A 22,500-nucleotide genomic window follows, 5' to 3' on the forward strand; every position below is an offset into this window, starting at 1 on the left:
GCCGAGCCGGGCCGGGCCAGGCCGGGTTGGGCTGTCTGCATGCATGCACGCTTTTACACGGGTTAAATATCTAGCCTACATGCAGATATTCTACATACAATGCGAGATAAATGCGCGTTAAAGGCAGAAAAATAAGGAGCGGTCCGTTCTTACCTCATCATGATGCGAGCTGAAGATCACTGACAGAGAGAGAGAGAGAGAGAGAGAGAGAGAGAGAGAGAGAGAGAGGGAGAGAGAGAGAGAGAGGGAGAGAGGGAGAGGAGAGGGGGGGGAGAGAGAGAGAGAGGGAGGGGGAGAGAGAGAGAGGGCGGGGGGAGAGAGACAGAGAGGGAGGGGGGAGAGGGAGAGAGAGCTCCGAAGTCGCTAGCGCTAAACCCACCAGACTCCATGTAAATAATCAGCACTTTTAGCGTGTATAGAGCCAGCATATTTCCACATGTAAATCTGTAAACTATGTGTTTATTTCAACCGAAACTAGAGTTTTGATTGTTGTAAAAGTGGAAAGACGACCAAAAACGGCTTTTTCATAGTTTAATTCTGTTTCTGTCGACTTTGAATGAAGTGTATTTTACGATGCTTAAATGGCTGTTTATTTACATGGAGTCTGGTGGGTTTAGCGAACGCAGTTTGGCGGATGTTTTTATGTTTAAAAAGAGGGGATAGAGAGAGCAATAATGTTACTGAGAGAGAAAGAAAAGCACGCAGGGCAGTCTGTGCAATAAAAAGTCAATTCTACATTACAAATCTAATTTGAATCTGGCTCAACTGATTTGAATTTGTACCAGAACCAATGTCTCCTCTATGGTTTAGACATAGATACTGACAGTATAGCCTATATACTGTATATATATAGTATATATATATATATATGTATGGTAGTGAGGTTTGGGCTCGTGTTTCCTACCAGAATTCGGACCATTTGGACAAAAACTCAGTTGAAATCCTGCATCTAGAGTTCTGCAAAAGCATCCTACAGGAAAACTAGCAACAACACCTGCAGAGCTGAATTAGGCCAATTCCTATTATTCAAAAACAAGAAATTAAATATTGGCTACATCTAGTAAGATAAAATAGACTTTATTAATACCACACTTGGGAAATTCCTGTGCTAGCCTACAGCAGCTTAAAAGAATACACACATCAGAATAGCACAAATACACATTAAGTAGACATAGGAGAAAATAATATAGCCTACATAAAGTATAAGAAATAGAAAAAATAGAATTTGTTATAATAATAATAATAAAAATATTATTAAAAAAATTATTTAAAAACACCCTTATATAACCAGACAGTATAAACACAGATATACATATGAATAGATATGACATATTGCACAGTTGGAGGTAACAGAGTGATAACACACACACACACACACACACACACACACACACACACACACACACACACACACACACACACACACACACACACACACACACACACACACACACACACACACACACACAGACATACACACACAGAACACACACACACACACACACACACACACACACACACACACACACACAGACACACACACACACACACACAGACATACACACACACACACACACACACACACACACACACACACACACACACACACAGACACACACACAGACACACACACACACACACACACAGACACACACACACACACACACACACACACACACACACACACAGACATACACACACACACACACACACAGACACACAGACAGACAGACACACACACACACACACACACACACACACACACACAGACACACAGACAGACACACACACACACACACACACACATACAGAAAACACACACACACACACACACAGACACGCCGACAGACACACACGCACATGCACACGCACACACACACACACACACACACACACACACACACACAGACACACAGACATACACACACAGAACACACACACACACACACACAGACAGACACACACACACACACACACACACACACAGACAGACACACACACACACACACACACACACACACACACACACATACAGAAAACACACACACACACACACACACACACACACACACACACAGACATACACACACACACACACACACACACACACACACACACACACACACACACACACACACACACACACACACAGACATACACACACACACACACACACACACACATACAGAAAACACACACACACACACACACACACACACACACACACACACACACAGACAGACTTATTGCCAAAGTAAATTACACTGGATGATGCCTACCTAAACAAACATATAAAACATTAATGGGTAACTTCGTTTATGGTCAACCTGGACCCTTTGTTCCCATGTTTCTGCTGCTGACAGGCTCAGACTATTATTCTAAGTGTCTGACAGCATTATGAAAGGATCCCTACAGAGATTAACCTTTTAGTTAAAGAGTAAGATGGGTTTGCGTTAGGTAAATATCCGCGAAATTGCGTTCGCTAAACCCACCAGACTCCATGTAAATAAACAGTAATTTAAGCATCGTAAAATACACTTCATTCAAAGTGGACAGAAACAAAATAAAATTATGAAAAGACGTTTTGGGTCGTCTTTCCACTTTCCCAACCATCACAACTCTAGTTGTGGTTGAAATAAACACATAGTTTACAGATTTACATGTTAAAACATGCTGGCTCTATACACACTAAAAGTATTGTTTTTTTAAATGGAGTCTGGTGGGTTTAGCGCTAGCGACTACAGAGCTGTTTCTGGTTAAACAGAAAGGATCTTACTCAATACTGGACCAGTTTCAAAAGATTGTTTTTCCCATCAGTCACTTACACACAAAAAAACAGGAAAATAAGGTTAACAAAATGATGATAAAGAGAATAAATAGGCCTACGGAAACTAACATATACAAAAGATCACAGATCAACAGCAGCAGACATTCATGACATCCAGCCCGGTCTCACGGCAGTTCGTGTAAATGTGACGTTATTTTAATCTATTGATACGTGTTCACGGGGACGTTTTTCTCGTTTTTTTTCGTGGCCACAGCACGAAAATGGTAGGGAGTAGTATAAAGAGCCGAAAATCCGCGTGTTTGTGTTGGTTTCCCGGGGATGGCGTCCCGCGTGTGGCGCTTTGTCCTGCACGTGGTGCTTTGTTTCCCGGGGATCGCGGGCGTTTTGTCCCGCGTGTTATTGTGGCGCGTCCCCCGCCCCCCGCCGCAGTCTCCTGGCGTGTAAGGCGCCCTTTCCCCGTAGGGTTTCTCCTAAACCCAACCTCCACCATCCTGTTATTGTGGTGCGTCCCCAGCGGGCCGCCTCGCGGCCGCCTCCCAGCTTATGGAGCGTCATTTTCAGCCATCTCCTGCCGTCCTTTCCCCGAGAAAATAACGTGACATTTACACGTAAAAAACGAGAAAAACGTCCCCGTGAACACGTATCAATAGATTAAAAATAACGTGACATTTACACAAACTGCCATGAGACGTTGTTGTGACATCAGGTACACCAGGTTATTACCACCCACGCTGTCTCCTAATGCACCATGTGACAACAACCAATCAATTATTGATGCAGAGTCAATTTAAAGTCGAGTCTCAAGTGTCTTTTTGACAGTTTTAGATATTTTGGGGTTGCTTCCCTTCTTTGTTTTGAAAGGAAGTCAGAAAAACAAAAAAGTAGAAGCATACATGATGACATATTATGTCTTTATATGTAGTCTGTAGTGGCGATTTGTCCTCAGACTAAACAAAACAAACAATATTAATTAATATTCAGGCGGAAATAACGGAAATTAATGGGAATAAACTAAATATTTTTAAAGTGGCCATATTACGCTCATTTTCAGGTTCATAATTGTATTTTGAGGTTGTACCAGAATAGGTTTACATGGTTTACTTATCAAAAAACACCATATTTTAGTTGTACTGCCCATTGCTGCAGCTCCTCTTTTCACCCTGTGTTCAGGTCTCTGTTTTAGCTACAGAGTGAGACCTCTCACTGCTGTAACATCTTTGTTGGCAGTCGCACATGCTCAGTAGCTAGGTAAGATCACATGATCAGTAGCTAGGTAAGATCACATGATCAGTAGCTAGGTAAGATCACATGCTCAGTAGCTAGGTAAGACCACATGATCAGTAGCTAGGTAAGGACTACATGAGCTAGCTAGCTGATTCTCCAACATCAGTAGTACAAGGCAGGATTAGCCGGGAGACTTCTTCTAAACGAGGGCGCACTTCCAACTTTGTGTGGAATACCTGCAGAACAGGGACATGGAAGTAGCTCTATACAATTAATTTTGTAGATTAGGGTGAACTTGTGTGTGTTGTAGCAGTGTTTTGCCAATCAGAATGAGCTAGCATGCTAGTGCTAGCATGCTAGATCCAAAATCCAAAATTCCCCAGCTAATCTCTCCATGGAAAGTTTCCGGAAATTTACCGGAAAACTTCCGCCCTTTTGCAATCTTGGTGGTAGCCTGCTTTTAAAAATGTAATCTTTGTTTTGCATGATTTGCTATACACTTTATGATGGTTAAGTAATTTTTTGGCTGACTTTTTTTTAGGGATTTGTGTTGACTAAAACTGTAAGTGAGAAGATTATATGAGACATGCAATAATGCAATAATACACTCACAAATGTCACACCGTAGAAACGGTCGCTGATCTGTTGGACAGAATTTCTGATTGAAACTTGCTCTCAGAAATAACGGAGCAACACCACATTTATAACAAACTCTGGCTCTGCTTTAAAGGACAATTCCGGCACAAAACCAACCTAGGGGTTAACAACAGATGTGTACCCACTTGATCGCTCTCTGGGACGTGTTTTCATGCTAATCCAATGTGTTTGTAGCTTGAAACAAGCTAGCGTGGACCGCTGATTAGCTTACAACACTAGTCAGTCCCTCCACAAAAACGCGATTATGCGATTGCATAATTCAATGCATAATCAGCCAAAGTCTGCATGTTTATGAGGGGCCGCATTTTTTAAAATACGCCGCACTTTCGCCGCATAAATTGCCGATTTCCGTGCAAAATATGCGGGGCTTGCATGATTTCATAATCCCCGATTTTCGTTGCAAAAAAGTCACATATATCTTAGCAGAAAGTTGAAAAATGTTGCGTTTACTTCACACAAGAGCAGCCATTTTCCCCTGTTGCCATGGGAACGTTATGAAGTGACGTAAAGTCCTGATTATTTACATGGAGTCTGGTGGAAATATGCTGGTTCTATACACGCTAAAAGTCCTGATTATTTACATGGAGTCTGGTGTAGTTTGGTGATGGTGATTTCTGGGCTGTTTCATGTTAAACTAAAAGGATCTTACTCTTTAATTAAAAGGTCTATCTCTGTAGAGATCCATCCCATAATGTTGTCACACACTGTCAGTTAAATCTCTGATTTGCATCCTGAGGGACTGGGTTATAAACTGTATCCCTAAACATAAAGACAGGCTGTTCTTCTGTCTGTTTCTCACTCCGCCAACATTTGAATATAATTTTCATATTATTTACTCTAACATTATTTTAACACAAATTCACAAAGTCCAACAGGAAACGAATGAGTGCAAATGTCACAGTTCAAGGTGTTACACTGTTGACGTGTCTGTGTGTGTGTGTCATTGTGTCTGTGTGTGTGTGTGTGTGTGTGTCTGTGTGTGTGTGTCTGTGTGTGTGTGTGTGTGTGTGTGTGTGTGTGTGTGTCTCTGTGTGCAGTGGGAATGCAGCCATTTCCCCCTGTTGCCATGGGAACGTTATGAAGTGACGTAATTACGCGACGTGAACATCATCGCAAAGCTGCAAACCCTGCAATGAAGCCGTGATGGAACCGCAATTTTTGCAAGTTCGCGCAATTTCATCGCATAAAATTGCATAAATATCCCGCATATTCCATCGCATTTTTTAAGAAAACGTGCCGCATAATCAAGGATTTTTGCCCCCAACAATCACAAAAAAACTCCACATTTTTCTGGAAGTACTGACTAGTATTCAGGGCACAGGGAAAGTAAAAACAAATCCTATTTATACCACTAAAAAGGCTCAAAATATCACCACACTTCAACGGTAGCATAACGAGGGTCTGTACATGTTAACCGAAGCATTGAGAGAAGACAGTTTATTAAAAAGATAGTTTAGAAATAATAGGTAATTAGGACTAGAGTTGAAAATTTACCGACTGGCTAACACTGGCGCATTTACAGAAATGTTGATTAATGTGCATTGTCCTAATCAAATAAACTTACAAACTAACAAAGACAGTAACTCCCAAGACGGCGGCCGCCTGTATACGAAAACGCGACTGTCTATCTAATCAGCGGCAACAACAGAACTTTTAGTGGACGTGTATGTTTTTTAATCTTAACTTGACTAAAATATATATATAGCATCACCTCAAATGGAAGTTTCCAGGCAATGATACAGGTGTGACACGTTGATATTTTAATATTCAAATGACGACAACGAAATGACGGCCAGAGTTTAATTATTAACAGGATCAATAAGGTGTTGAGAGCAGTCTCCGTCGGCACAGAAAGGGAGAAACGTCAGAGCAGAGGGAAGCTGTGGACATTCACAAGATGTAAGTTATAAACTCGGCTGTTTGATTTCACATTTTAATGTTTGTGTGGATTTGCAGAAGAGGGATTGTATTCAACGTAATACTGCATGTAAAATCTGATTTATATAATGATAAGGTTTCCAGTTTTCCTTCAAACTCTTTTTATTTCTCAATATTTAACCCTGCTGTTGTCGTTGGGTCAAATTTGACGCGTTATCAAAATGTCTTTATCAGAAATATGGGTTTCTTTTTAACCAAATGACCCAAAAATAACATGGATGGTTCCCTACAACGCTCTTCACAAGTACAATTAATGATCACATGAGTGTTTTCTTCAATTTTATAGCATTTGAAAAATATGTAAACGGTTTCTAAACAGTGTTCGGAATAAACTTTGACATACAGCAGTCTGTGATTATCCATCAACATACATTACTCTAATATTAGTCAAAATAATTCATAAGTTCTGCTTTTTTGACTCAAAAATGTTGTATAACTTCCTTTAAAAGAGGTTTATTCACCATGAATTCCAAAAATAAGTGTAACAGTAGTGGTAATAAGTTGGTGAGTGGCGCGTATACAGTACTGGTGGTAGTGGGGGAAAGAGTTAACAGTCAACAAAAAGGGACCTGATATTGACCTGAGAGGACAACAAGTTCATGGTTGGGTGTGTCTGTGTGTGTCTGTGTGTGGCTGTGTGTGTGTGTGTGTGTGTGTGTGTGTGTGTGTGTGTGTGTGTGTGTGTGTGTGTGTGTGTGTGTGTGTGTGTGTGTGTGTGTGTGTGTGCGTCTGCATCTGCGTTTGTGTATGTGTGTGTTTATGTTTGTGTCTGTATGTGTGTGTGTGTGTGTGTGCGTGTGTGTGTGTGTGTGTGTGTGTCTGTCTGTCTGTCTGTTTGTGTGTGTGTGTGTGTGTGTTTGTCTGTGTGTGTCTGTGTGAGTGTGTGTGTGTGTGTGTTTGTGTGTCTGTTTGTGTGTGTGTGTGTGTGTGTGTGTGTGTGTGTGTGTGTGTGTGTGTGTGTGTGTGTGTGTGTGTGTGTGTGTGTGTGAACATAGAGTCCAGGTTGAAATAACCCAAAGTTACCCTTTACTTTGCAGCTGAATGTGATGAATAGTTAAATCTTTGATTTGCATCCTGAGGGACTGGGTTATAAACTGTATCCCTAAACATAAAGACAGGCTGTTCTTCTGTCTGTTTCCTCCTCACTCCTCCAACATATTAATATCATTTTCATATTATTTCCTTTAACATGAATTCAAAAAGTCCCCAACAGGAAACGTATGAATGATAATGTCACATTTCAAGGTGTTACACTGTTGACTCTTGTGTGTCTGTGTCTGTGTGTGTGTGTGTCTGTTTGTGTGTGTGTGTGTGTGTGTGTGTGTGTGTGTGTGTGTGTGTGTGTGTGTGTGTGGGTGTGTGTGTGTGTGTGTGTGTGTGTGTGTGTGTGTGTGTGTGTGTGTGTGTGTGTGTGTGTGTGTGTGTGTGTTAGGGCTGGGCGATGTTATATATATATATAAATATGGGTTTCTTTTTAACCAAACGACCCAAAAATAACATGGATGGTTCCCTACAACGCTCTTCACAAGTACAATTAATGATCACATGAGTGTTTTCTTCAATTTTATAGCATTTGAAAAATATGTAAACGGTTTCTAAACAGTGTTCGGAATAAACTTTGACATACAGCAGTCTGTGATTATCCATCAACATACATTACTCTAATATTAGTCATGTAGTCATTTTATTGAACAAATACTTTTGAACAAATACCAAGATGTCGATACCGCAGCAATATTGTAGTGTTGACTCTGTTTCTGTGTGTGTGTGTGAGTCTGTGTGTGTCTCTGTATGTGTGTGTGTGTGTGTGTGTGTGTGTGTCTCTGTGTGTCATTGTGTGTGTCTCTGTATGTGTCTCTGTGTGTGTGTGTGTGTGTGTGTGTGTGTGTGTGTGTGTGTGTGTGTGTGTGTGTTTGTGTGTGTAGTAACTTCAGTAAAGGCAACATCTTTTCCAAAAGTCAGTGAGTAATCATGTGAAATAATCCTGATTTCATACCAAAAATAACTGTTTATTATCATCTAACAGGGTGAAGCTAACGCTAGCATGCTACCTCGTTCTCAGTAGCAAAGCACTGCTACAACACACACAAGTTCACCATAATCTACAAAAGAACTACTTCCATGTGCGCCCTCATTTAGAAGTCTCCCAGCTAATCCTGCCTTGTAACTGACTGAAGTTGTAGAAACAGCCTTTCTTTTACTGTCTATGGAGCTAGCTAGCTGACATGATCTACATCTGAGCTACTGAGCATGTGCAGTGCAATCAAAGATAGTACAGAAGAAGAAGAAGAAAAGAGGTCTCACTCTGTAGCTAAAACAGAGACCAGGTGAAAAGAGGATCTGCAGCAGTGAGAGAGAGCGGTGCAGTACAACAACAATATGGTGTTTTTTAGAAAATTAAACCATGTAAACCTATTCTGGTACAACCTTAAAATACAATTATGAACCTGAAAATGAGCATAATATGGCTGCTTTAAAAAAGGAACTTTTTTATTTTGTTTCTATTACTGGACCACATTTTTGCATATACATTTTTTAGTTAGCATGTATTAGCATTATAGGATATGCTATAATGTTAAAAAATTAAGTCTGGTGGGTTTGGCGATGGTGATTTTGGGGCTGTTTCATGTTAAACTAAAAGGATTTTACTCTTTAACATCAGTCACTTAGACATGTAAGTCTAGCATATTTGTCTAGCTCTCAGCTCCATCGCTGCAGTTTCTTCTCTGTTATCAGGTCAGTGTTCCTCCATTGGGGGTCAGCTGTGTGACTACCACTTCATTAGATATGAGAAGACCTGGGAAGAAGCCCAGAAGTATTGCAGAAAGAACCACACTGACCTGGCCACAGTGTCTAACCAGACAGACATGAAGAGACTCCGCAGCTCCACGACTGCAAAGCCTCCATACAAAGCCTGGATTGGGCTGCAAGAAAACACACCAAACATCGTGTGGCGCTGGTCTCTGCCAGGGGTGAAGTTCAACGTAACCGAGAGTGAATGGTCTGACAAACAGCCGGATAATGTAGACGATCAGGAGATCTGTGTGAGGATGCATGATGGCACATGGGATGATGACCATTGTTCTGCAAAATATAAATGTATCTGCTATGATGGTGAGAATATGTGGCGCATAGAGTCTGTTCTCCCCTAAAAAACTCCCCCAGAAGTGGTTTGTTCCAGCATCATATTTATGTTTCTAGTGGCCGCGCCCTCTAGTGGTCGTCGTAGTTCTGACCCCCCCCCCCTCTAATCTGACCCACAGGAGAGTTTTGGTCCTCATATCTCAACCAGAGAAGGTAACTGTCGCAGTTTTAAATACGTCGTTAACGTTGTGAAGACGTAACTTCACTTTCTGAAGGTTACCATGGTGATTCAGAAGGTGACGTAGCTCCGTTTGTTCCTTAAAGTTAAAAACCTCTCTGTTTCCTTTTCTTTTCTAACGGGACATGAACCCCGGTCTCCTGGGTGGAAGTCCCCCCCCCCCCAACCTGCCTCCTTACCAGGACATTTGGGGTTCCTCTACTTCCTCAACTTACTTCCTGCTTTGCTCCCGTCAGAACTACTACGGCCACTAGAGGGCGCCGCCACTAGAAACATGAATATAGGTCAGAATGATGCTGGAACAAACCACTTCTGGGGGAGTTTTTTAGGGGAGGACAGTCTCTGAATTGATATCACATTATTGTTTTGAAATAAGAATAATGTAGGATTTTATGAGACTAAATAAAAACAAAAAGTTTGTGTGTTCCACAGTAGACAACTCATCTGGCGAAACATTTCATATCAGTACCTCTGAGATGAACTGGACAGAGGCTCAGAGCTACTGCAGAGATAATTACACTGACCTGATCAGTGGAGTCAAACAGCTAGAAGACTTCAAGACACAGCGCCGGAAAGATGCAGAAGCTTTCTGGATCGGCCTGTTCAGAGACTCTTACTGGAGTTGGTCAGATGGGAGCAGTTTCTCTTTCAGATCCTGGGATAAAGATGAACCTAAGAAGACATGTGCTATGACTACGTCAGATGGAAAATGGAGCTCTGATGACTGTAATAATAAAAAACCCTTCTTCTGCTACGACGGTGAGTTTATCAGAAGTCTATCTAATGGTACTGTACATCTACATCTGTTTAATGATTTACTTTATTTATTTGTTTATTATAAGAATTATGGCCGCACGGTATGAGTCAGGATCATAAAGTTGTAAAAGTTTCTCTAAACATACTAGCCGCATCACTGTCGTGCCAATAATGACGTTAAATCAAACCCTCTCGTGTAATATTGCTTCATCACAAAATATATAATCTAATGTTACAGCTGTTATTTAAACTCTCCTGTGTTTGTCTCCACGGACGGAGCATTTGGGTCTCTGCCCCTGATTGACTCCCCTTCTCCTCTGACAGATTCAGTGATCCTGATCAAGAAGAACATGACCTGGGTGGACGCGTTATACTACTGCAGAGATCACTATCGTGATCTTGTCTCCATCACCAACCAGGACGAGCAGCTCTGGGTCCAGGAGAGAGCCAAGATGGCCTCCACTCCCTACGTGTGGCTGGGACTGCGCTACACCTGCACTCTGGACTTCTGGTTCTGGGTCACTGACGAGACGGTCCTCTACACCAACTTGGACCCCGACCAGTCTGGGGACGACTGCAACGTGTCTGGAGCCATGGACAGAAATGGAACGCACCAGTGGGTCAAAATGATCGACGACAACTACAAGTTTAATTTCATCTGTTCCAAGTAAAAACCTGCAGAATGAAACTAAGTACATTTACTCAAGTACTGTACTTTAGTAATAATGCTGTTGAGATGAGGTACTTTACTTATTTCTCAAGGTAAATAACATTTCAAGTAAAAAAGTCGTAATATTTTAAGAAGGAAATCATGATATTTTAGGAAGAAAGTTGTAATATAGATCTTTAACTTTACATTTTAACAGTGTGGGATTAATACTTTTACTGAAGTTAAGGATGTGTTTTATTCATTTACTCACTTTGTTTGCAGTGGTGTGACGTTGACATACTGTGTGTCCTCTGGGATTATTGAATGGCATTCTGGGAAATGGAGGAACTTATATCTCAAAGTAAATATTTCAAATAAAAAAGTCGTTATATTTCGGGGAAAAAAGTTTTAATATTTCCAGAAACAAGTTGTAATATTTCAAGTAAAGAAAATCATAATAATATTTTCGTAAAAATTCGTAATATTTCAAGAAAAAAAGTAATATTTTGGGACAAAATTTGTAGTATTTTAAGAAAAAGTCGTAATATTTTGGGGAAAAAGTTGTAATATTTTGGGAAAAAAGTTGTAATATTTTGGGAAAAAGAAAAAAATCATAATATTTATTATATTTCAGTAAAATAAAAATAATATTTCAAGTAAAAAAGTCTTAATACTTGAAATGAAAAAGTCGTAATATTTTGGGGCAAAAATCGTAAAATTTTGGGAACAAATTCGTAATATTTGAAGAAGAAAGTTGTAATATAGATCTTTTACTTCACATTTTAACAGTGTGGGATTAATACTTTTACTGAAGTTAAGGATGTATTTTATTCATTTACTCACTTTGTTTGCAGTGGTGTGACGTTGACATACTGTGTGTCCTCTGGGATTATTGAATGGCATTCTGGGAAATGTAGGAACTTATATCTCAAAGGAAATATTTCAAGTAAAAAAGTCTTAATATTTTGGGAAAAAAGTTGTAATATTTTAGGGAAAAAAGTTGTAATATTTTGATTATTTAATATTTCATTGGGGGAGAGACTTTCTAACAGCAGATATTAGTAATCTTGTAACATGAATGATTACAATTTGTTATTTTCTGAAGTTGTTATTTTTTCTTCTTCTTAAAGAGTGAAGTTCTGGTGAATATCTGCTGGTTATATTTTATAAAATCTGATTCTGATGATCACATCTTTTCTTGAGTTTTATGTAACCAAAGAATAGTTTTCTCTGAGTCTAAATAAACTGTTAAACCACAGAGTGGTCCTCTCTTTTCACTAACCCAAAATCCTGTTATCACATCATGAAACTGGGTCTCTGTGTGTACTGGGTCTGTTTGTACTGAGTCTGTGTGTACTGGGTCTATGTGTACTAGGTCTGTGTGTACTGGGTCTCTGTGTACTGGGTCTGTGTTACTGGGTCTGTGTGTACTGGGTCTGTGTGTACTGGGTCTCTGTGTACTGGGTCTGTGTGTACTGGGTCTGTGTTACTGGGTCTGTGTGTACTGGGTCTATGTGTACTAGGTCTCTGTGTACTGGGTCTATGTGTGCTGGGTCTGTGTGTACTGGGTCTGTGCGTACTGGGTATCTGTGTGTACTTGGTCTCTTTGTACTAGGTATCTGTGTGTACTGGGTGTATTTAATGTAGAGTCTTTTATCAACTCCTACATTCGGCCAATACGGTGGGATCAGGGGAGAACTCGCTTGGACGTGTGTTCTGCGTGCCAATAATCAATGTCCACAATTTGTTTGCATTTCTGTGCTGTGACCCATTTATTTTCCTTAACTGCCTGCTCACCGTCCCACACGCATTACAGTCCATTTCATTTTATTACTGGATTAGTTCCATTCATTTTCCTTATCAAACAAATCAAAGACACGCAAACCTGACACGACTGACACAGTGAAAAGCTGTCTGCTTTCCCTGTTTTCCACACACCTGTGTACCTGTGGCTGATTAATTCATGCCTTCCCAAAGGCAATGCTCCACCCAGTGGTCAAACATGGAACTGCACATTAAATGGCCTAACCAACATGGTAGCCTATATAAACAAAACAAAGTGGTGTAATGGCTCCAACACTGGGTCTCTGTGTCCTGGGTCTGTGTGTTGGATTGCTAATGTTATTAAATGGTGATTATTAACTGAGCAGCTAATCAACTAATTAAATTAAATCAATTGTCAATACAATACTTTCCATCTTCTTCTTAACACCAACATGTAATTCCATTCTCAAATGTTTAACACGTTAGTTTAAAGTCACAACTTCACCTGTTGTTACTTTGGTTATTTCCTCCTCCCAGAACAGCCAGGATCAAGGAGTGTTTAGGGGTAACTGCATGGCCAAATTAATACAAACACACAAGTTACTGTATGACCGGTTACTGACGGGTTATTTTCAACCTGACTCTATGTTCCCATGTGTTTGTGTCTCAGTGACTGATGGGAACAAATATCTTTAAAAATTGTCCAAAGCAAGAAACAAGCTGTAATGTAACCCTACAGATATACACACATACACACACACACACACACACACACACACACACACACACACACACACACACACACACACACACACACACACACACATGCAGACACACAGACACACAGACACACACACACACACACACACACACACACACACACACACACGCAGACACACAGACACAGAGACACACACACACACACGCAGACACACAGACACACACACACACACACACACGCAGACACACAGACACAGAGACACACAGACACACACACACACACACACACACACACACACACAGACACAGATACTGGTTTATATGTTTTATCAGGACCAACATTATCACCATCACTTGTGGGGACCAACCTTTCTAAAGGTGCTAGACGTATGAAAAAAATAAGGTATATTCACCATAGCCTTGTTAGCTTATACACAACTTTAAACATCTGAATTAATGAAGAAATGTCTTGACCATCATATATGGGTTAGGGTTAGGGTTAGGGTTAGGCTAACCCAAGATACGCTGACACACACACACACACACACACACACACACACACACAAACACAAACGCAAACACAAAACGCAGACACACACACACACACACACACACAGGGAAATTATTATGCAATTTGAAATGTAAAAAACAGAAATATAAATGTGAATCACGTTCTACGGACAACTCCTGTTAAAATGTCCAGACATGGGGCGCCTGGCTGAGCGATCATTTCTGAGTTTTAGTCAATTTCATAGCATTTGGAGAAAAATATTTTTATGAAATAACGCTGAAAAAAATAACAAAAATGTAAAGAAAAGCTCAGGAAAAATATGACAACAACATCGGTAAGAAGTGACAAAAAAACGTATATAAAACTTTGCTGAAAAGCGACAGAAGTGTCGAAAAAGACGACCACAACGTTGAAAAAACAGAAGTCAATTTAGAGCCAGAAAAATAAAAAGTTGCACGGTCGACGGGAAGACAACACAAATATTAAAATGTGAAATCAACCAGCCGAGTTTATAACTTACATCTTGTGAATGTCCACAGCTTCCCTCTGCTCTGATGTTTCTCCCTTTCTGTGCCGACGGAGACTGCTCTCAACACCTTATTCATCCTCTTCATACACTCTGGCTGTCATTTGAATATTAAAATATCAACGTGTCAGATCTGTATCATCAGGCCCTGATTGGCTAATTGGGAGCACCGGGAGAATCCCCAGTGGGCCGGTCTGGTTTTTTTGGTTGTGAGGGCCGTGTTGAAATTATATTTGAATATCATAGATGCTGTCCCTAGGCCGCCTGCACTCGCAGCCCACTCTTTGTATTTACAGTATTTATTTTGTCTTGCAGCCCAATGTTGTCTACATTCAGGCAGCCCACTCTCAGAGTGCAGCCTGGTTAATGATGACGTATTCATGTTTTGAGTCCTCTTACGGCATCACCTTGCTAAAAAAACTAACAAAGCGTCCGTGTACACTTCAGTCACTGGTGCTTGTTGAAGGATGCAACCGCGAGCAGAAATAAGCTGTTTGAAACGGGTAATAGAAAGCACACAACGGCCCTGAAAAGGTGACAATTTAAAAAGGAGAGCTCTAGAAAATGACACGTTCCTTATCAATGTTAGCGTTAAGCAAATAATGCAAAACTAAGATTACATTTTTAAAACCAGCCGATTCACAAACACTCTACTTCTTCTGGGGGATTTTCTGAGTCTCAAAATCGGCAAATCTGACAAGTTCTTCTTCGAGCAGAACCGCTTCTTCCTACAGGCGGACTATATGGATGCATTGGGCCCCTGCATCCACTAGGGGCCCCTGCAGCCACTAGGGGGCACCTGCAGCCACTAGGGGGGCCCTGCAGCCACTAGGGAGCACCTGCAGCCACTAGGGGGCCCTGCAGCCACTAGGGGGCACCTGCAGCCACTAGGGGGCCCTGCAGCCACTAGGGGGCACCTGCAGCCACTAGGGGGCACCTGCAGCCACTAGGGGGCCCTGCAGGCAGTTCAGCGCACTCAGCCTCAATATATTCTGGGAGAAACATAATTACCTGTCTTTATTTGTAGCCACTAGCAAGTAGCCTAGTGGATGTTGGATTAAAAGAAGCACTTATTGAAAAAAGAGGAGCTAGTACACACATAGAACCAGTACACACAGACCCAGTACACACAGACCCAGTACATAGACCCAGTACACACAGACCTAGTTCACATAGACCCAGTACACACAGATACCCAGTACACACAGAGACCCAGTACATACAGACCCAGTACATAGACACAGTACACACAGACCTAGTTCACATAGACCCAGTACACACAGATACCCAGTACACACAGAGACCCAGTACACACAGATACCCAGTACACACAGAGACCCAGTACACACAGATACCCAGTACACACAGAGACCCAGTACACACAGACCCAGTACACACACAGACCGAGTACACACAGACCCAATGTTGGAGCCATTACACCACTTTGTTTTGTTTATATAGGCTACCATGTTGGTTAGGCCATTTAATGTGCAGTTCTATGTTTGACCACTGGGTGGAGCATTGCCTTTGGGAAGGCATAAAGGTAATCAGCCACAGGTAAACAGGTGTGTGGAAAACAGGGAAAGCAGACAGCTTTTCACCGTGTCAGTCGTGTCAGTCGTCTCAGGTTTGCGTGTCTTTGATTAGTTTGATAAGGAAATGAATGGAACTAATCCAGAAATGAAATGAAATGGACTGTAATGCTTGTGGGACGGTGAGCAGGCCGTTAAGGAAAATAAATGGGTCACAGCACAGAAATGCAAACAAATTTTGGACATTGATTATTGGCACACAGAACACGCGTCCAAGCGAGTTCTCCCCTGATCCCACCGTATTGGCCGAATGTAGGACTTGATAAAAGACTCTACATTAAATACACCCAGTACACACAGATACCTAGTACACAAAGACCCAGTACACACAGATACCCAGTACGCACAGACCCCGTACACACAGACCTAATACACAGACCCAGTACACGCAGACCCAGTACACACAGAGACCCAGTACACACAGACCCCGTACACACAGACCTAATACACAGACCCAGTACACACAGATCCAGTACACAGACAGACCCAGTACACACACAGACCCAGTATGCACAGACCCTGTACACACAGACCTAATACACAGAGACCCAGTACACACAGACCCAGTACACATAGACCCAGTACACACATGGACACAGTTTCATGATGTGATAACAGGATTTTGGGTTAGTGAAAAGAGAGGACCACTCTGTGGTTTAACAGTTTATTTAGACTCAGAGAAAACTATTCTTTGGTTACATAAAACTCAAGAAAAAATGTGATCATCAAAAACATTGTTTACATAAAATAACATCAGATATTCACCAGAACTTCACACTTTAAGAAGAAGATAAAATAACTTTAGAAAATAACTAATTGTAATCATTCATGTTACAGGATTACATCCTCAATTTAATATCTGCTGTTAGAAAGTCTCTCCCCCAATGAAATATTAAATAATGACAATATTACAACTTTTTTCATGAAATATTTTGACTTTTTTCCCAAAATATTACAACTTTTTTCCCAAAATATTACGACCTTTTTTCTTGAAATATTTACTTTGAGATATAAGTTCCTACATTTCCCAGAATGCCATTCAATAATCCCAGAGGACACACAGTATGTCAACGTCACACCACTGCAAACAAAGTGAGTAAATGAATAAAACACATCCTTAACTTCAGTAAAAGTATTAATCCCACACTCTTAAAATGTGAAGTAAAACATCTGTATTACACGTTTTTTCACAAAATATTCTGACTTTTTTTTCTTGACATATTATGACTTCTTACGAAAATATTATTATGACTTTTTTACTTGAAATATTCCGAATTTTTTATCAAAATATTATGTCTTTTTTTCCCCAAAATATTACATTTTTCCCCAAATCTTATTACTTTTTTCCCAAAATATTATGACTTTTTTTACTTGAAATATTATGAATTTTTTCCCAAAATATTACAACTTTTTTACTTGAAATATTACGACTTTTTTTTCCAGAAATATGACGACTTCTTTCTTAAAATATTACGACTTTTTCACTTGAAATATTTACTTTGAGATATAAGTTCCTAAATTTCCCAGAATGCCATTCAATAATCCCAGAGGACACACAGTATGTCAACGTCACACCACTGCAAACAAAGTGAGTAAATGAGTAAAACACATCCTTAACTTCAGTAAAAGTATTAATCTCACACTGTTAAAATGTAAATTAAAAGATTTATATTACAACTTTCTTCTTCAAATATTACGACATTTTCCCCAAAATTTTACGACTTTTTCATTTCATTTTTCATTTGAAACTTTTTTACTTGAAATATAATATTTATTACGACTTTTTTCCCAAAATATTACAACTTTATTCCCACAATATTACAACATTTTTCCCCAAAATATTAAAACTTATTTTGTTTAAATATTCTGACTTTTTTTACTTGAAATATTACAACTTTTTCCCAAAATATTACGATTTATTTTTTCAAAAATATTACAATTTTTTTTCTTAAAATATTTCCTTTGAGATATAAGTTCCTGCATTTCCCAGAATGCCATTCAATAATCCCAAAGGACACACAGTATGTCAACGTCACACCACTGCAAACAAAGTGAGTAAATGAATAAAACACATCCTTAACTTAAAGCGCCCATATTATGCTCATTTTCAGGTTCATAATTGTATTTAGAGGTTGTATCAGAATAGCTTTACATGGTTTAATTTTCAAGAAACACCATATTTTAGTTGTACTGCACATTGCTGCAGCTCCTCTTTTCACCCTGTGTTCAGCTCTCTGTTTTAGCTACAGAGTGAGACCTCTCACTTTCCTCCCATCTTTGGTGGGAGTGGCACATGCTCAGTAACTAGGTAAGATGGATGTTTTTTCAAAGCTTGTATGCGTCACCAGAGACACAAAATAACACCCCAAATCCCAGGAAAAGTGATTTTTTCATAATATGGGCACTTTAAGTAAAACTATTAATCCCACACTGTTAAATTGTAAAGTGAAAGATCCATATTACAACTTTCTTCCTGAAATATTATGATTTCCTTCTTAAAATATTATGACTTTTTTACTTGAAATATTATGACTTTTTTCTTGAAATATTATTTACTTTGAGAAATAAGTAAAGTACCTCATCTCAACAGCATTATTATTAAAGTACAGTACTTGAGTAAATGTACTTAGTTTCATTCTGCTGGTGTTTACTTGGAACAGATGAAATTAAACTTGTTTTCGTCGTCGTCTTTTTTGACCCACTGGTGCATTCCCTCTCTGTCCATGGCTCCAGACATGTTGCAGTCGTCCCCAGACTGGTCGGGGCCCCAGTTCTTGTAGAGGACCGTCTCGTCAGTGACCCAGAACCAGAAGTCCAGAGTGCAGGTGTAGCGCAGTCCCAGCCACACGTAGGGAGTGGAGGCCGTCTTGGCTCTCTCCTGGACCCAGAGCTGCTCGCCCTGGTTGGTGATGGAGACAAGGTCGCGATAGTGATCTCTGCAGTAGTATAACGCGTCCACCCAGGTCATGTTCTTCTTGATCAGGATCACTGAATCTGTCAGGGGAGAAAGGGAGCCAATCAGGGACGGAGCCAGTCAGGGGCGAGCTATTAACGCAGAGTCATTAGTGGTGGAGCCAATCTTGGGCGGAGACCCAAATGCTCCGTCCGTGGAGACAAACAGGACAGTTTAAATAACAGCTGTAACATTAGATTATATATTTTGTGATGAAGCAATATTACACGAGAGGGTTTGATTTAACGTCATTATTGGCACGACAGTGATGCGGCTAGTATGTTTAGAGAAACTTTTACAACTTTATATATCCACCTTCCCAACAAGTTAGCATGTGGAACTAAATGGATTCCTTAGATCATCTATGTTTTAATGATTCTTCTATCTTCTTCATCTTCTTTCTAACTTTAAAATGGAGCTCGCTACAGCCTTTTAAAAGACAGTAAAGTCGGTCTAAAAGATGCAGTTGAAAGTAAAATCTCAGCAGAAAACTGCACTTTAAAATGTATCTGTTGTTCTATTTTTAGTGTTGCCTTTTATATTCAATTCAACATCCAATTTGTTCAACAAAAGAAAGTTGGAAATTATTTCCTTTCATTTGTTTTAAATCTAACAAGCAGTTTGTTGTATTTTAGCAGAACTGAGAACACTTTATCTGTTTATTTATTGTGAGTTATATCATTATCAAGATATTCAACGATGAACCTCAGATATATGACCGTTACACCGAACTGCCTTGCACTATATTTATATTTATGTTTATACTTAAATCTTAAATCTCGACCTATACTGAAATACTTCAATTGCTACTGTATATTTTTTGTAAATTTGTAAATTCCAGTGCAGTGTTATACCGTATACTTAACAGTATTTTCTTATGTTTCTTACTGTCATTTCTGTTTTTTATTCTTTAAGTGGTTAAGTGAGTGTTGTACTTGAGAGCAAAGATTAGCTGGAGTCAAATTCCTTGTTTGTCTACGCAAACCTGGCCAATAAAGCTGATTCTGATTCTGACTCATACCATGCGGCCATAATTCTTATAATAAACTAATAAATGAATTAAATAATTAAACAGATGTAGATGTACAGTACCGTTAGATAGACTTCTGATAAACTCACCGTCGTAGCAGAAGAAGGGTTTGGTTTCATTACAGTCAGCAGAGCTCCAATTTCCATTTGACGTAGTCATAGCACATAGCTTCTTAGGGTCTTGTTTATCCTTAGGTTCAGCATTATCCCAGGATCTGAAAGAGAAATTGTTCCCATCTGACCAACTCCAGTCAGAGTCTCTGAACAGGCCGATCCAGAAAGGGCACGTGTCACTAGTCTTTTGGCACGTTGCATAATTCTGGTGCTGTCTCTTGAAGTCTTCTAGCTGTTTGACTCCACTGATCAGGTCAGTGTGATTATCTCTGCAGTATCTCTGAGCCTCTGTCCAGTTCTTCATATTGTTATCGTCACTGATATAAAATGTTTTGCCGGTCTTGTTGTGTTCTGTGGAACACACAGATAAACTTTTTAGTTTTTAATTAGTCTCATAAAATCCTACATTATTCTTATTTCAAAACAATAATGTGATATCAATTCAGAGACTGTTCTCCCCTAAAAAACTCCCCCATCAGTGGTTTGTTCCAGCATCATTCTGACCTATATTCATGTTTCTAGTGGCGGCGCCCTCTAGTGGCCGTAGTAGTTCTGACGGGAGCAAAGCAGGAAGTAAGGTGAGGAAGTAGAAGAGCGCCAAATGTCCTGGTAAGGAGGCAGGCTCGGGACTTTCACCCAGGAGACCGGGGTTCATGTCCCGTTTGAAAAGAAAAGGAAACAGAGCGTTATTTTAACTTTAGGGAACAAACTGAGCTACGTCAGGTTCTGGGTCACAATGGTAACCTTCAGGAAGTGAAGTCACGTCTTCACAACGTTAACCACGTGTTTAAAACTGTGACCGTTACCTTCTCTGGTTTAGATATGAGGACCAAAACTCTCCTGTGGGTCAGATTGGAGGGGAGGGGAGAAAAAGTCAGAACTACTACGGCCACTAGAGGGCGCCGCCACTACAAACATAAATATAGGTCAGAATGATGCTGGAACAAACCACTTCTGGGGGAGTTTTTTGGGGGAGAACAGACTCTATGCGCCACATATTCTCACCGTCATAGCAGATAAAAGGATATGGTGTAGAACAAGAGATGTCATCCCAATTGCCAACATTCATCCTCACACAGTATTCAGTATTGTCTTTATTATCCGGCTGTTCTGGAGACCATTCACGCTTACTGTCGTTGAACTCCACCCCTGACTGAGACCAGCGCCAGTCTCGCTGCAGCCCAATCCAGGCTCCGTCTTGATAGTGTTCAGTCGTGGAGTCAAGGAGTCTCTTCATGTCTGTCTGGTTAGACACTGTGGCCAGGTCAGTGTGGTTCTTTTTGCAATAATCCTTGGCTTCTTTCCAGGTCTTCTCATATCTAATGAAGTGGTAGTCACACAGCTGACCCCCAATGGAGGAACACTGACCTGATAACAGAGAAGAAACTGCAGCGATGGAGCTGAGAGCTAGACAAGCATCTGTTCATTAAAAGGTAACTTTGTTTTATTTTTAAACTTGGACTCTATTTTATAATGTTTTTGTTTCTAAGTGACTGATGTTAAAGAGTAAGATCCTTATTGTTTAACATGAAACAGCCTCAAAATAACCATCACCAAACCCCCCAGACTTAATTTAACATGCTAACATATGCTAACATGGTAGCGTCAAATTATGTTCGCTAAACCCACCAGACTCCATGTAAATAATCAGGACTTTTATCATGGTAAAACACACTTCATTCAAAGTGGACAGAAACAAAATAAAAACATCAAAAGCCATCTTGGTTCATCTTTCCACTGTTCCAACAATCACCACTCTGGTTTGGTTGAAAGAAACCCTTAATTCACCCATTTACATGTGGAGATATGCTGGCTCTATACACGCTAAAAGTCCTGATTATTTACATGGACTCTGGTGGGTTTGGTGATGGTGATTTCGGGGCTGTTTCATGTTAAACTAAAAGGATCTTACTCTTTAACAATAAGGTTTATCTCTGCAGGGATCCATCCCATAATG

General features: G+C 40.2%; 3 protein-coding genes across 3 annotated transcripts in view; 1 reads left to right on the forward strand and 2 right to left on the reverse strand.

Annotated features, from left to right (window-relative positions):
• Positions 1–186, reverse strand: part of apc2 (APC regulator of WNT signaling pathway 2) — a 45,822-nt gene extending 45,636 nt beyond the window's left edge. The window contains exon 1 of the mRNA XM_031322891.2: positions 154–186. The gene's annotated coding sequence lies outside the window, so the exon portion shown is untranslated. The remainder of the gene's footprint in view (positions 1–153) is intronic.
• LOC116066737 (C-type mannose receptor 2-like) overlaps positions 1–11,898 on the forward strand; it is a 20,247-nt gene extending 8,349 nt beyond the window's left edge. The window contains exons 2-4 of the mRNA XM_036007456.1: positions 9,344–9,721; positions 10,362–10,688; positions 11,010–11,898. Coding sequence (XP_035863349.1) covers positions 9,344–9,721; positions 10,362–10,688; positions 11,010–11,356 — 1,052 coding nt within the window. The 3' untranslated portion in view covers positions 11,357–11,898. The remainder of the gene's footprint in view (positions 1–9,343; positions 9,722–10,361; positions 10,689–11,009) is intronic.
• Positions 11,899–19,094: 7,196 nt separating this feature from the next.
• LOC116066739 (lymphocyte antigen 75-like) overlaps positions 19,095–22,500 on the reverse strand; it is a 9,526-nt gene continuing 6,120 nt past the window's right edge. The window contains exons 3-5 of the mRNA XM_036007457.1: positions 21,675–21,911; positions 20,520–20,894; positions 19,095–19,441 (exon numbers count right to left, since the gene is read on the reverse strand). Of these exons, the coding sequence (XP_035863350.1) occupies positions 19,095–19,441; positions 20,520–20,894; positions 21,675–21,911 (959 nt within the window). The remainder of the gene's footprint in view (positions 19,442–20,519; positions 20,895–21,674; positions 21,912–22,500) is intronic.

Source organism: Sander lucioperca, chromosome 11 (assembly GCF_008315115.2).
Source record: "Sander lucioperca isolate FBNREF2018 chromosome 11, SLUC_FBN_1.2, whole genome shotgun sequence".
NCBI classification, from domain to species: domain Eukaryota; kingdom Metazoa; phylum Chordata; class Actinopteri; order Perciformes; family Percidae; genus Sander; species Sander lucioperca.